Raw genomic sequence first — 15,624 nt, forward strand, 5'->3', positions numbered from 1 at the left:
AAAGTAAACATAAAAATAATCAAATAAAGCCTAATTATTGCTGATAATAGAAAATTGTAAATATTTGTCATAATGACATCAATCAGCTTTGTTGTCATATTTAACATAACAAACATCAACTATAAAAATAACAAATTTAAAATCAAAAGAAAGTTAACAATTTATATGAATAAATCAATTAATTGTGTGAAAAAAACAAATAAAATCAAAAATAATAATTAATTAGCACTTCATAATATAAATGTTATAAAAATGAATGTTTGAAAGTAAAGAATATGTCTTTAAAAGCGTGTCTTTTTAACAGTAATTAATAAATGTAATAATTATTATAATTATAATAATTAATTAAAATTAGTTTTAATAATTTGTTATATCTTATCGACTCTTGAATAGTACGGTCTCCTCGAAGACTAATTCCTTAAGTCGTTCCTTTGGCAGGTCATCCAATTCCATCTCAAAAGTGAACGGTTCCTCAGCGACCGGTTCGTCGGCCGGATCATAGTATTGTTCGAGGTATGGATGTGCCAGTGCTTCTTCAACAGTGATACGTCTGTGTGGATTAAATGTCAACATTTTGTCCAACAAGTCCAATGCGTTGGGATCGGCATCGGCGTACATGCGTGACCAGGGCACCTTAGCCTTGGCTGGAAGCGACTGTAAATAGGAACGGGCCTTCTCGTTGATTATACAGTTCAGGTCCTCTTGCGACGGTGAACCTAATATACCCAGGATATGGTTCAGTTGATCCAAATAATGTTTGCCTACAAATTTCAATCATAAATATCAAACAATCACTTTAAATAATATGTATACGCAATACCTGGAAATATGGGTCGATTGGAGATCATCTCCGCCAATATGCAGCCAACAGACCAGATATCAATAGACTTGGTATAGCCCTTACTGTTGAGCATAATCTCAGGCGCTCTATACCATCGGGTGGCCACGTATTCGGTGAGGAACCCCGTGTGGTCGTGCTCTGGATCAGCCACTCGGGCCAAACCAAAGTCACAGATTTTGAGATCGCAAGTTGTATTAAGTAATAGATTAGATGGCTTCAGATCCCGATGAAGTACATTAGCCGAATGGATGTACTTAAGACCTCGTAGTATCTGATACAAGAAGTAGCAGATGTGGTCATTGCTCAGCTTCTGTGTCTTCAACAACTTATATAAGTCGGTCTCCATTAAACACTGAACTATATAAACATCTTTCATTGAATCAATAGTTTGCGCCCGTATTATGTCCCGGATGTCTATAATCTGAAAGTCGGTAAATAAAATAAACACATCATTAGTTTGAATCACTCAAACAAATAAATTTTGGTTAAAATAAATATCAATTCAAATTAAATTAATAAATATCATAATATTTCAATAAAAAATTAGTATCACATCTAACTTATAAGTTATAACCCCCACAATCATTACTGTTAACTCAGTTATGATATATAGTATTAATGTTTATATTAATAAAATAAAGGATTATTTGTAATACCATTTCTCTGCTAAATATTAATATATCAGTGAATATATGGATATAAATAAATACATGAATTGTATTAAATAAAAACATCAGTTTCGCTGACAAAGAAAACAAACCTCAGGGTATGTGATGTATGAAAGTGGGGAAAGACAGATATGGGGACAGGAAGTCGGTTGGTAGAGCTCTTTAAGGAATTAAAAATCCCGAATAGTGATGGTAGTTCAGACCCCCCTGAGTCTCCCCATACCATCCACATAGCTGTCCGACCTCCGCAATTCGAGATATTCGACTTTAAAGTCGAAATTTATTTTGACGTTATTTATGAATAAGATACATGCTTTCTATGTATTTTTCAATGCTAATTATGAATATGTAAACAAAATCTCATTATGTAAAATAGTTTTCGAGATATTCGACTTTAAAGTCAAAATAAATATTTGTGACAAAATAATTTAAATATCGTAAATAAAAATTAGAATTGTATTATTTTAATTATAAATTTTAAATTTTAAAAATATATAATTGTATAAATTTATTATATAGTAAAAATTATGATTATGAATTAAAAATTAGTTTTAATATTGTGAGGGTTCGGGTTTATAGTTTACCGTCAAATAGCCCGTAAAGTAGACTTTACGAAGCAATAAGCAATGCGGGGTATGTTTGATAGGGAACAGTGATGTAATTACTGTACGGGTTACTATATGAAGACTATTTAAAAGTTACGGTATATTTGTATGGGTTATCTATTACGCCACTGTATACATGAATAGCTACTCGAGGCTCTGGTAACTTATATATCGGTTTATATCGGTAATAAGTATCGGAAGCCTTATATCGGAGCTCGGAAGGACTTAACAGTGAAAAGCCGGAATAATAGCCTAACTCCGCTACACCTAAGGCTTACACTTACTAGTACTCAATGATTACATTTTTAAACTCTTTTTAAACTTCAATTTATTGATAATTATAATGCAATAGTCAATGAATTACATGCATTTAATAATTACAGTATTTTAGATTTATCAAAATGTGCGAATATACAATTAATGCGATTAAATATAATATTTAGTTAAAGTAACATAATTAGTTGAAAATAATTAAACATAAATAATAATAATAAATTTAGATTAAACAATATTTAAATTAATAATAGCGTGAATACAAAGAGATACGGTATATCATAGTTATAAAGTTAAAGTTAACTTTAAATTTAGATTTGTATTATTGGTAGCGCTTAGTGATGTTATAATCATCACAATATAATAAAAATAAGAATAAGAATTTTTAAATGTAATTAATTATATAAGATTTATATAATAAATTAAATGTATTTAAAATTAAGTTTATAAATTATATATAATGTAATTAATAAAATAAAAATAAAATAAATGCAAAAAGTTGAAATAAAATTAATAGAATGAAAAAATAATAAAAGAATTTCTTTAGATATTTATAATAATAATAATTTATTCTATAAGTAAATTGTTTAAAATTGTAGACAAAAACATTGGTCTAACAATTATACAACATTGTGCAACAACAATATGCGCTACAAATGGATGAATATTTGATTTAGATATCAATGCACTAAAATTATATTATTTTTAAGTTTTACCCCCTTGGCTAAAGCCAAAAAGTTAGTAGGGGCCCTATCAATTATTTGGGCCGAAGAGGATATTTTTAGGGAATTTACTGGGAATTTATTACCCCCAAACTCTTTCGAGATTTTTGCCATTCTACCCCCTATACCCCCCCCCTGAAATCGAAAACATTTCGCAACCCAGACTTTATTATATAGATAAATTAATAGAAAATAATATAATTAGTGATCGGAAAAACTGTTTGATATTATATATATATATATAAATAATAACATCAAAACAAATTGATTAAGTCGAATATCTCGAAAACTATGTAACATAATGAATATTAATTTTCATATTCATAATTAGTATTAGAAATGCATAAAAATATATATGTCATATTCATAAATAATGTAAAATATTTTTGACTTTAAAGACGAATACCTCGAAAATTATTTGACATAGTGAGATTTAGTTTTCATATTCATAATTAGTATTGAAAAATACATAGAAAGTATTTATCATATTCATAAATAACGTCAAAAATAATTTTCGACTTTAAAGTCGAATATCTCGAATTGCGGAGGTCGGACAGCTATGTAGGTGGTATGGTTAGACTCAGTTTGGTCTGAGCTATCATCACTACTCGGGATTTTTAATTCCTTAAATCACTCTATCAGCCCAGGAAGTCAAATAAAGTATAGATTTAAATTAAATACAAATAAAACGGCTGTCTTTTTGCAATTATCAACCATTAAATATAAGGTTAACTAATAGTCATATGATATCATATGATAATCTAAATAATGATAAATTATGTGACAGTTGTCTACAAATAATAGTTGACATTAACTTACGTTTTCGTGTCTAAAACGGGTTAGTATTTTAATCTCCCGAAGTGTGCGCTGACAATAGGTCTGGTGCTCGAAGGGGGAGATCTTTTTGATGGCCACCTTATGTTTGGTTAAGTTGTCGTACGCCGACCTATAGCCACATCCAAAGGTTCCGTATGTAATACGTGTGACATATATGACACCAATCACACCATCGATTCATATATAAAATAAAACATATAATTATATTAACCATTTGTGATAATATGACTATTTGTCATCAATAGTGGTCATATATAGACCATATACTTACACCACCATCCCATAGGCCCCCTCTCCGATATACGACAAGTTGTTATATCGGGGCCCGACTTCAAATATCTGTCCTCTCACACACTCAACCATTGCACACACCTAAACCTAAACCTAAACCTAAACCTAAACCTAAAACTTATTATTTATATATTGTATATATTATATATAAAAATACAATTATCTAAATTTAATTGATGATGATTTGTTATGTTTGCACATATATTTATTATCACTAATAGTTTTTTTTTAAAAATGTACAGTAAATACAAAATATATATCAATTATTTATTTGTATATTAATATATGATATATAATATATATATATATATAATATATTTATAGTGTATATAATTTGATAATACAATAGAGAGAGAAATAGAAAGAGAGAGAGAGTGAAACACAATGAATATAATATACGGTATAATAATAAGTGTATGAATTTGAGGCCAAAACTAAACTCAAGACAACAGTAGGAAAATCAATAGAAAACTGTAATTCACTTCAAAATGCTATCCAAAGTGTGGAGTTAACGCATGCGCTAAACGTTTCTATTATTACGCGCAGGGATTCAATGAGTTATAAATGTGTTGAGAAAAGCAATGTATAGTATAATTAGGGTTCGAATAAATTAATTCCCTCCTCTTATTTCGTCTTATTTTTCAAGTTTCCTATTTTCCTGGGAATTCACAGGGAATTTATTTCCTTGTACTACAATCTATTAAATCATAAACAACACACATTTTATTATAATGTTTGAAAAAATAGTATATTAAACTCTAATACTCTATCTAACTCTAGTTTAGTCAATTGAAATTTATTTTGAATATTTCAATAAAATTTTATTTAAAATATTAAGTTTTAGTACTATTTATTATAATAATATAAATTATATTAACCTTCTAAGGAGCTAGGGAGGGAAAATAAAGTTTTGTCCATATTTTTTGGGAAAATTTGAGAGATTTTATTAGGGAACTTCCCTCCCTTGGGAGACATTACAAACCCCAAGTGTACAGTACAGTATAAAGCTGAGCACTGTTACATAATCTATACGCCCAGGTATGTACAGTACTAGTCCACTTGGATATTTTATTAATATAATTTATATATATTGTATTTATGTATTGTATATATTTTAAAAATTGACTTGGTAATTTCTATTTTGATATAATTAATTGATAAATTTTCGAGTAAAATGCAGATAAATAATAAAATACTTTTTAGTGTTTATTTCTATCAAATAAAAGTTAATTTGTGTAATAAAAATCACTGTACTTTACATTAATAAGTAATACAATACCATTATTTAACTACAGTATTATATAATGTCTATATCTAGATATTTTTTTTATATATACGGTACATAAAAAAATGTTAAATCATATATATATATATACTGTATAAAGTACCGGTAAATTATTATAAATTAAATTATTTATTATATTTGAAAATAAATTCGTTTTTTAAATTTTAGAAAATTTTTTATTAGATTTTATGACAATTTTTTAAAATGTTGAATAATTCAAAGTTTGAGATATTTTTAAATAAATTAACTTTTAAAATCTATTTTGTATTTTAATTTATAAAATGCATGCTATAAAATTAAATAAGTTAATTATAAGATTTTAAATATAATTAATAATGTAAAAAAATTCACTATATTATACTGTAATATCATATTAAATATATAAAACAAATTATAATATATAATACTTTTCATACAAAAAATTATAATAAAATATAAAATTTATAAAACATAAAAAACAATATACATTTTGTTATAAATTAATCTAAATTTTAATAAAGAAAAAGATATTTTATAGGACTTAAAAATTTATACTTTTTATAAGTAGTTTTGAGCCTTAATTTGAATATTTTTTTATAAAATAATTTCCAATTCGTTTACTATTATAAAAAAAATATGATTAATACCATAATAGTAATAATATCTAAAGTAATTTAAAGGATAAATATAATTTTTGGTAAATATAATTTCATTAATAATGTATATATTTAGAGCAAATCTCAATCTATAAGTTTATATAAGAGAGCATAAAATAGAAAGGAAGAGCTCTGGCGAGCAGTTTATATCACTCGTGGGATACGACAGATCACATCACTTCTTCTTATTTTTGCCTAACTGTTGCTGAAGTGTTAGATTACTGCCAGAACCGCCCAAAACAACCTGTTTTCGGGAACTGAAAGCCGCGATCTCGTCGTCCAAACGTTGTTTGTCTAACTCAAGACGTCGTTTCTCTTCAGTCGACTGTTTCTTCAAGCGATCAAATTTTTGGTGCAAATCTTTCTCAGCCTCCTTGAGCTCACCTTCTTTTTCCTTGACTCTGTTTAATAAAGTATTCAACATTATGTATAAAATTATTTAATTCAAATTAAACTATCATTTTATACCTAACAACAAAGCTTTGTCTCATATCCTCCTCTTTTCGCTGTAATTCTGATAGATGTGCGGCTCGTCTCTGTTCGTATGTTTCCTGAAAACTTGTCGTTTTTGAGTTATCAGTGCCGCCAACGGTTCCAAAGCCCATCTGTTCCAATCGTACGCGTCTATAGAGTTCATAATGACGTGAATGTGTTGTCTCGCGTAAGTCTTCCATATTTATTCTTAAAATCATATCCCGGAGCCGAACAAAATCACAATGATTTTCATTTTCAACTATTAAATTGCGGAAAATAATTACAACAATTAATAATAATTATTACTTTATTTCAAACAATACACACCGAGAACAGTACCCCACGGGTATTGACGGGCTCTCATCTGTTTACTACCGACGCGAACAAAGTCATGACTAGCGACGATAGCAAACGGCAGTAAAGAATTGTTTTTACTGTTAATGTCGGCCACATCTGAGTCATCGGTAGGAAAGTGGTATATATTGATACCATTTGTCACAATTTCGGACATAATTTTAGTCCGGAGTTTGTCTAACTCTGCTTTAGTTATTGTGTCTGATTTGGCAATTATGGGAATCAGATTGCATTTGGCGGCCAACTCACGCATTGTCACCAAATCAATAGACCGCAAGCCGTGACCAACGGGTGAGATAAGATACAGACATACGTGGACTCGGCTGTCATTCACTGGACTCTGGTTTCGGTGTATTTTGAGCTCTTCCTGCAAATACTTCTCAAATTGTTGATCAATGTATTCAACGATTGATTTGAATGATTCAGCTATCAATAGATCAAACAAAGAGATAATTAACTGTCAAAAACAACAATACTATTAACTTTTATAAGCGATTTAATGAGACAAACCTTTATTAATCTGATCGCCAAAACCTTTGCTCTCAATTAAACCTAATTTGAGTTTAATGTTACGTTCGTGGAGGTCATAGTTATGTGCGGTCACATCAACGGCACTCAAATTGTGCGAACGAGTGGATACATCGGGAAACTTCATGTTAAACAGACTGTCCAATAAAGTAGACTTTCCAACACCTGTCTGTCCCAAACACATAATATTAAAGCCAAAGCCGTCCCGAACTATACGGGAGACAAATTGTTCGGGCAATGAATCGATGCCAACATAGGCTTCCGGTTTGAGGACACGATAGGAGTTGCCGTTGCCGTTAGTACTGCCATTGTTTTGGGTATTAGACGTCTTCAGTACCGATGGGTTGCCATTTAATGCTTGAGTTATCTTCGGCTTTGTCTGCAAATTGACGGTCGGTTTGGCGCCAATCGCGGGATTAGTATCGCGACCACCAATACCCGAACCACCGCCCAAACCCGACACACCGGTTAGCTTGTCTTCAGCCGACATATCCGTCACTTATATCAAGTGTCGGTAAATTAACAATTAAATCAAATCAAGAGATGTTTTGTCCACAAACTGGTTGTCAATCAAACAAATACTTAAAGATTTTTCACAACAAATGCATTCAAAAGAAAAAAATTTTAATTTATTTTTTGTCTTTTTATTCAATTTATTCAATCAATGCCTTAATATGTGTGTCAGTCATAGCCGCCGCCCATTCAGTAAAAACACTGTAAACAATAGTTTTAGATAATTTGGTACTTTTTTATATTTGTTTCTATAAGTTTGCTATCAATAATAACTCTGAATTATAATAGTCCAATATATGCTAATTATAAACAATATGTTTGTTGTGCACATAAATGTTTATTTATATAATCCAAACATAACGTTGTGAATATAATTTATGATAATAACCCCCCAATAAATCATTGTTGGGATTAAATGATCATGTTTAATTTATAGATATATTAATTTTTGCAAGTTTATTTATTACAATAATTGTACATTTTCTTTATTATTATTATTAATTTAATCAAAATTTATACATACAATAAGTTACATGCATTTATACACATAATGATGTTTTTTTTAAAAAAAAATAATATATGATATTATGTTATAATAAATTTGATGGATGTGTTAGTTTGTATTGTATTTGGTGGGACTGAATGCTTAGGAACGGTAAGCTAAGAGTTACCAAACCTCGCATTTGTGCACCGGATTCATAGGACTACCATCGGGACAGTTGTATGCACGTGCAAAGTCACGCGAGTTATGTAATGCACCGATAACTCTGTTCATGTATTTAAATAAAATGTTTATAAAGATTTATATAAACTTTTGTTGTAAATATTATTTAATATTACCTATATTTTCCCGGCGTATGTTTCCATGTTTTCAATGCAGTTAACATCCCCTCCTCTGTCATCGATTGGCACCAATTCTGAGCATATTTTAAGAAGAAGAGCTGATTCTGTGTGAGATTCACACCGGGAAGCAAACGGTCGGCGCCGTACTTAAGCTCCAGTTTCTTGAAAGCCTTTAAAATTATATATCAATTATTATAATTTAACAAAATTTAATTGAAATATTTATTTATTTTGAAATTTAAGTAAATATTTCAATAAAATAATGAAAACAATATATAATTACACGAAATGATTGCTTAATTCCTCCATTATCTGCGATATTCTGTTATAAAAATAAAAATTAATTGTATAAATAAAATAAAAAATATATTGTTTAATATATTATATAGATATTAAATATGATAAGATAAATACAATTAATATTATAATATTATCAAAAATAAAAGCATTGTAATAATTTTGTATTTTATCATAAATTATTTAAACAATACATACTTCACTTAATGTAAGCATACCGTTGATCTGCAATATATGAAACTATGTAATCAATTTTGTAAAATAAAATAATAAATTAAAAAAAAATTGAATGCCTTGTGATCCTCATTCAGGACTCTAATTGTATAGTTGTTATACTGGTTAACCATACACTGAGATTTGCTAACAAACCGGTCAATGGTATTTGGGTGCCACCATAAACGTTGATTACCATATTGGTCATGGTGACGTCCTGGGTGATATTTTTTTTAAAAATAAATGACTAATAATTTAATAATTTTAATAATTAATATACCATTTGAATCAAAACCATGAGTTAGTTCGTGACCGACAATCTATAATTAATAAAATTATTTTACGATAATTGAAACTTTATGTGAATATAATTATAATGAATATTATAAAAATTTAGAAAATAAATACATACGGAACCAATAGCTCCATAATTTAATGAATTTGGATAGTTTTTGTCAAATAATGGAGTTTGCAATACAGCTGCTGGAAAGCCTTGTTTATTAAATTTATAAATAAATAACAATTATTATTATAGTTATTTTATTAATTAAATAAATTTTTGATACACACTCATCAAATTTCTATATCTATGATAATGTGCGTTAACTACACTGGGCATAATAGTCCACCTATTTAAGATAACAATTAAAAGTGTATAAAATATAACAACAAAAATAAAATAAAAATTATAATTATGACTTACTTGTCTTTATCGACTTCAGTAAATAATTTTGATTGTGTTTTATTTGTTGAATTTTTTAGAAATCCCACAACATTTTCAAAGTATTTGTCAATTTCAAAGTTAAACTATTGATAAATATTTAAGTATTATTGTTAATGTTAATAAATTAATTAATATTTTATTTACATGAGCATATTCCTCATCTAATTTATCATTGTCATTTAAATAATCTGGATAACCTATATGTTGTTCCATAACAGTTGCCTATAAAGTTAACAATAAAAAAAATATTTAAAAAATTACAAATTTTTTTTTTATTAATACGATATAATAAATGAACCTTGGTCTTAGCATCATGTTTAGTTTCCTGGTCCATCCATGTTATCTCTTCTAATATTTTATAAAACTCAAGTTTAATATTTTCGATAATTTCATCAGCCTATTTTAGATAATTATATTAATAAAATATTTATATATCATTTAATAGAGTCATCCAATTATATAACCTTAGCTTTACTATCGCTGGTGAAGTATTGATGAACATACAGTGCACTGGCAGCCATACCTTGTTATATAAAATATTATTATTTTTGTAATTTATTTGTTTGTTTTTTTTTTGATAAATAGTTTCTAAATATTATTAGTACCCATATTATTATTAACATAATCAATGCATTTTTTCCACCTGGCTGATTGACTTTTTGTACCAAATATTTCTTTATAATAATCCTGTTGTACTTTTTCAAACCTGGAGTCCAAATTATTAGCACGGTTCATTACAAATCGCCATAATAAATAATTAACCATGGTACTGATATCAAATGGAAACAATTAAAAAATTATTTTATTTTCAGTTAATTATTTTTATATTTATAAGTTGTCATACCGTTGATTTGTTTGATCAACCAGCTCCTGGACATCAATAAAATAATCTAGACCATAAATTCCTACCGATTCAGTATCATTGATGGGCACCGGTATGGCCAGTTCAAAGTAGGTTTTCCAATTAATATTAGGCACTAAACGCGATAGTTTTCTAATAGACATGCGTTGATAGGCGGCGCCCCCATTCTTTTCAAAAGGTCGTGAAATGTTGGCCAGTCGTGACTCAAAAAGCAGTATATCCTCTATATCGGACTCAATGGTAGCTAACGGTGCGTTCAATAGTTTGGTGTACTCTTGGATCAGCTTATGATATGCTTTGTATTGACGACTACTAGTGTTTTGATAAAAATCGGCACTCGATAGCCCTAATGTTGCCGGATATAGCTATAAGTAATTTTATAAAATTAATTTTATACTCATTTATATAAATATAATTATTGACATTAATTAACTAATTATAACTTCCACTAACCTTAATAGCATAAGTGGATGCATTATATTCATAGGGACCAACATTGTGGCCGATTATGATTTCATTGTTGTACTGTCTAAGTGTTCCCATAAGTTTGACCTATAGATTATAAAAAAATGCTGTATTTATTTTTATTACATAAATATATTTTTTTCTTGACATAATATTAATATTTATTGAAAACATTATTATATAAAATAACATTATTTTGAAATTGAAATGAACTTTCAAAAAGTTTTTTTTCTTTTAACAGTACTATAAGTTAATACAGTATAATACTGTATAAATCAAATAAAAAACTCATAATTTCTATGCCAAGACATACTTGAACTGAAACCTCATAAAAATAATGTTACAGTATATTAAATATTATATAAAAAACATTAAAAAAAACTCAAAAATAAACAAATATTACAAAAATTACTAATTACCCAATTCATTGAAAGTTCATTATTTTTGTTGTAAGTATTGCTCGTATTATTGGTCATCAATAGAGGCCAATCACCCAATTCTTTCAACAATTTCACCAATGGTTCAGATCCTCTCTTTTCAATCAGCTCTTCATTAATACACGATTGATATAACTAATTGATAAAAAAATATTAGTTATTATTTGTTTTGAAAAATACATATTCATTAAAATTTTAAGGAAAATAAAATACATCTAAAATAGAAAAACACATACAGTTTTGGCTTTTTTAGTGCTATTTGATTCATTGTCGGCAATCGGTGTCTCCAAAATTGCTAATAATGTTTAAAAATAGCAATTATTTTTTCAATTAAAAAACAATCTATAAATACATTTTAATTTATTTGTTAACTGATTTCTCATGATTGTGAATGTGTCGGTACGGGACTCATCCTCATCGATGTTGTTATGATGAGTCCAACCGCCGCACGCGTACTCAAAAAAATCATTACAAGGATCTACCGTTCGGTCCATACTTTTCAACAAATCCGAGGCCGCAGTTATACAATCTGAGGTCAGACACAGATTTTGTTGGACACGAACTATACATGCATTATATATACAGTATATATACATTATATAAGCACTGAGTAATTAACATGAGTTGAATATTATTTGATATAATATGTATACCATGTCTTCTAAGTAAAACTACAGTTAGACATATAATAGCAATCATTGCTATTATAAATAATGCCGAGAATCGACACGTTTGACCAGTGGATGACTTCATTAGTCGATTCCATCTCTCAAAACTAAAATTTAATTTTTAAAAAATAATTAAATAAAATATTCTTTTAATTACTTTAAAATATTTTTAATTAGTTAAAAAATAATTTCTAACAAACTCACAACATTATATTTATATATGTTATTGGAATAAACTGTATATATTATAATATTTATAAAAGTTATTTAATATATTTAATAAAAATATTAATTACAATTTATTTTTAAACTAAAACTGCATATATTTAATAGTAATAATTTAAATAATAATAAAAAATAAAAATAACTAAATTGACTAATATAATTTCTAAGTAATTTAATATGTAATCGTGTAAAAGCATAAAAACCGAACCATTTTGTTGTATAATAATAGCATTGATTATAATATTTATAGTGATATATTTACTTATCATTATCACTAAATCCCAGCAAACAATTAATTATCAATCATTTTTCATTTGAATAAAATTAGAAAATCCAAAGATTCAATTACATTAGGAATTTCCTATTAATAACTATTGCTTATGAAAAACTGGTTATCAAATATAATATTATTATTTAATTTTATTTATGATTAAAAATAGCAATAATTATAAACCACATAATTACATAACGTATTTATACATAAATGCTATGTTGCTTAAATCATAAAATAGACAAAAATAACAATTAAAAAATAAATAATTTAAAAAATAAGCGATAAGATTATGTAAAAATGTTTGAATTATTCAAGTTTTAATTGTTATTATAATTATAAAATGCCCTTGAACAATTAAATTTTATATTATTATTTATATTATTAAGACACAATATAATAGTAATAATAAATGTTTAAACTCAATTCTTTAAACAGGAAATTATGTTTATAATTAATATTAATTAGTTCATTCAAATACTTTTAAAATTAAATAATTATGTAAAATTTTGATTTGAAACTTTTCAATGTATAATATTTTATAAATATATAGTTTTTTTTAAAATATGCATAATATAAAGTATTCATAATATAAAATAAAGATTATCATAAAGATAAATATATTAAATTTATTATTATTTTTTATGTAAATAAGAAAAATGTAAAATGAATCTTTAATAAAAAGAAAAATACAATATTAATATAACTAATAATATATAAATTAAACAACGTATACTATATAGTATCTATATATCAATAATTTATTTTATATATTTATAGTTTTATTATATAATTTTATTGAAAGATTAGTAAAAAATAAATCTTATATATTTATTTTCTATTAGCAAAATTAAATAATAAATTAAAAATACTAAACTTATATCACATACCATACCTTAGTCTCGGCGCTAATTTACTGGTTGGTGATTGTGTACTATCGGTGTGATTGGATACCGATTCACTATCGCCCGAACTTATACTCATATTAGAAAAATAATAATTTATTAAAATTTATAGCCACCTCCTAATTGCGATACACAAAATATTTTAATTTAATAAAACACAAAACTTTTTTATGCTAATTTAACATTAAATTTTTTCATTTTAAACACATAAATAAAATAAAATGATTAGATTAAATAAACTAGATTTTATTAACTAATTTAAAAATTAATATTAAACCAATAATGTTGTTATATTTATTTTTAGTAATAGACTTATTAAAATTATAACTTTCACTTCAAGTAAAATTTTGTTTTTAAATCAAAATGACAAAAATTAAAAATTTTATACTAATATTTATTAACATTATCTAAAAATTTCACTTAAAAACAATTAAATAAATTGAAAGTAATTGCTGTATTTAAATATTAAATCTTAAATCCTTGGCTTTTGATTTGAGACCAGTGGACATATAATCAAAGCAGTTATACAGTATGCTGTGAAATATGGCAATTGTGATACACTGTTACCACTTGCACTGGTATGTTGGGATGAATTGAGGATAAAAGTGATGCATTGATGGGTCATTGAAAGCACTGTACACGCAAATACAGTACACACTCAAAATATGACTGCTATTATTAACTTTACTAATAATTATTCACTTATTATTATTATTATTAGTTATTTTTATTATAATTTTCTATTTATTGTTATATTCCTATTGTTATCCACTTATGTGTGTTAATACAATATATTGCATAACAAGAGTATACACTATTAGATTAACACACAAATCATGTGTTACTTTATATTACTACGAAAAATAATAAATTGTTTTTTAGAAAATATTGCATAAATAATACACAAAAAGATTGAATAAAAAGATGTTAACATAATATATAAGTGGAGAGAGAGTGAGTCGGGAGTAAAACAAGTCATGAATTGGGTATTGATTCAACCAATTGACTGAATAACTCTTATTGAAATCGACCGGTGCTTTGAGCACAGACACGATGATTGTATAATTGTTAATATATATATCGAAAGCGAAAGATATAATACTGTATATTAAATAAAAGGGAAGTGTAGGGGGAGGGAGGGTATGGTAGGTGACTGTCTAATGTAGCAAAAGTGTGCTAAATAATCACTGTGTCATATCAAAATTATAGTTAAACTAATTTCTACATTAATTATAATGATGATTTATTTATGTTATATACTCGTTGAAAATCACCAATAAAATATATGCAATAAATTTAATAAATTGTATAAATTTATTTTTGGTTAAAATAATAACAAATTTAAAACAAATAAAGCAATTGTATAGTTAAACAGGTTTAATTATATAGAATAAAATATAGTATACTACATATATTATAAATTACATTGTATACACAATTATGCTTTAAATAAATAAATAATTATTAATACAAAATAATGCAATTAAACATTTATAAAATATTTTAAAAGGAAAGTTGTTTTACTGTAAACATTAAAATATTGTAGTGATTAGGGGTTTGGAAAAAATTCAAAACCGGAACCTAAAAAACAGACTAAATGTTTATTGATTTAAGAAATATTGTACTAATATATAAAATACAGTATTTTATTTATTAGACATTTATTAATATTGCTTATTAAACTTAAT

At 26.5% G+C, this 15,624-nt stretch overlaps 3 protein-coding genes across 3 annotated transcripts; all 3 read right to left on the reverse strand.

The window, feature by feature from the left end:
• Positions 1-319: 319 nt before the first annotated feature.
• Positions 320-4,471, reverse strand: LOC128953849 (mitogen-activated protein kinase 1). Its single transcript, XM_054299371.1, has 4 exons — positions 4,218-4,471; positions 3,929-4,055; positions 821-1,262; positions 320-761 (listed from the first exon to the last, which is right to left on the reverse strand). The coding sequence occupies exons 1-4, from the start codon at positions 4,307-4,309 to the stop codon at positions 376-378; spliced, it is 1,047 nt and encodes a 348-aa protein (XP_054155346.1). The 5' UTR covers positions 4,310-4,471; the 3' UTR covers positions 320-375.
• A 1,737-nt stretch (positions 4,472-6,208) lies between these two features.
• On the reverse strand, positions 6,209-8,218 carry LOC128953848 (septin-2-like). Its single transcript, XM_054299370.1, has 4 exons — positions 7,496-8,218; positions 6,959-7,411; positions 6,626-6,890; positions 6,209-6,558 (listed from the first exon to the last, which is right to left on the reverse strand). Exons 1-4 carry the CDS (start codon positions 8,001-8,003, stop codon positions 6,333-6,335), a joined length of 1,452 nt encoding a protein of 483 aa, XP_054155345.1. The 5' UTR covers positions 8,004-8,218; the 3' UTR covers positions 6,209-6,332.
• A 420-nt stretch (positions 8,219-8,638) lies between these two features.
• Positions 8,639-12,626, reverse strand: LOC128953788 (neprilysin-4-like). The gene is made up of 19 exons (XM_054299308.1): positions 12,521-12,626; positions 12,220-12,429; positions 12,104-12,162; positions 11,850-12,002; positions 11,419-11,517; positions 10,948-11,330; positions 10,709-10,872; positions 10,568-10,626; positions 10,402-10,500; positions 10,248-10,325; positions 10,083-10,186; positions 9,950-10,008; positions 9,792-9,871; positions 9,660-9,699; positions 9,460-9,596; positions 9,365-9,391; positions 9,153-9,191; positions 8,867-9,039; positions 8,639-8,793 (listed from the first exon to the last, which is right to left on the reverse strand). Exons 1-19 carry the CDS (start codon positions 12,618-12,620, stop codon positions 8,694-8,696), a joined length of 2,163 nt encoding a protein of 720 aa, XP_054155283.1. The 5' UTR covers positions 12,621-12,626; the 3' UTR covers positions 8,639-8,693.
• Positions 12,627-15,624: the final 2,998 nt, after the last annotated feature.

The sequence above is a fragment of the Oppia nitens genome, unplaced genomic scaffold (genome assembly GCF_028296485.1).
Source record: "Oppia nitens isolate AA-2021 unplaced genomic scaffold, nextdenovo-longstitch-racon4-pilon3 scaffold23_pilon_pilon_pilon, whole genome shotgun sequence".
NCBI lineage: Eukaryota > Metazoa > Arthropoda > Arachnida > Sarcoptiformes > Oppiidae > Oppia > Oppia nitens.

Bases quoted from the DNA above. Each gene is read 5' to 3' on its own strand.
- LOC128953848 (XM_054299370.1), bottom strand. From the start codon at position 8,003: ATGTCGGCTGAAGACAAGCTAACCGGTGTGTCGGGTTTGGGCGGTGGT. The intron at 6,891-6,958 runs GTGTGTATTGTT...GCAATTTAATAG, and splicing joins CCCGTGGGGTACTGTTCTCG to TTGAAAATGAAAATCATTGT. The intron at 6,559-6,625 runs GTATAAAATGAT...TTTATTAAACAG, and splicing joins AGACAAAGCTTTGTTGTTAG to AGTCAAGGAAAAAGAAGGTG.
- LOC128953788 (XM_054299308.1), bottom strand. From the start codon at position 12,620: ATGAAGTCATCCACTGGTCAAACGTGTCGATTCTCGGCATTATTTATA. The intron at 9,392-9,459 runs GCATTCAATTTT...CATATATTGCAG, and splicing joins TCCTGAATGAGGATCACAAG to ATCAACGGTATGCTTACATT. The intron at 8,794-8,866 runs GTAATATTAAAT...ATACATGAACAG, and splicing joins CATACGCCGGGAAAATATAG to AGTTATCGGTGCATTACATA.
- LOC128953849 (XM_054299371.1), bottom strand. From the start codon at position 4,309: ATGGTTGAGTGTGTGAGAGGACAGATATTTGAAGTCGGGCCCCGATAT. The intron at 1,263-3,928 runs GTAAGTTAATGT...ACCGACTTTCAG, and splicing joins CCCGTTTTAGACACGAAAAC to ATTATAGACATCCGGGACAT. The intron at 762-820 runs GTATTGCGTATA...TGAAATTTGTAG, and splicing joins CAATCGACCCATATTTCCAG to GCAAACATTATTTGGATCAA.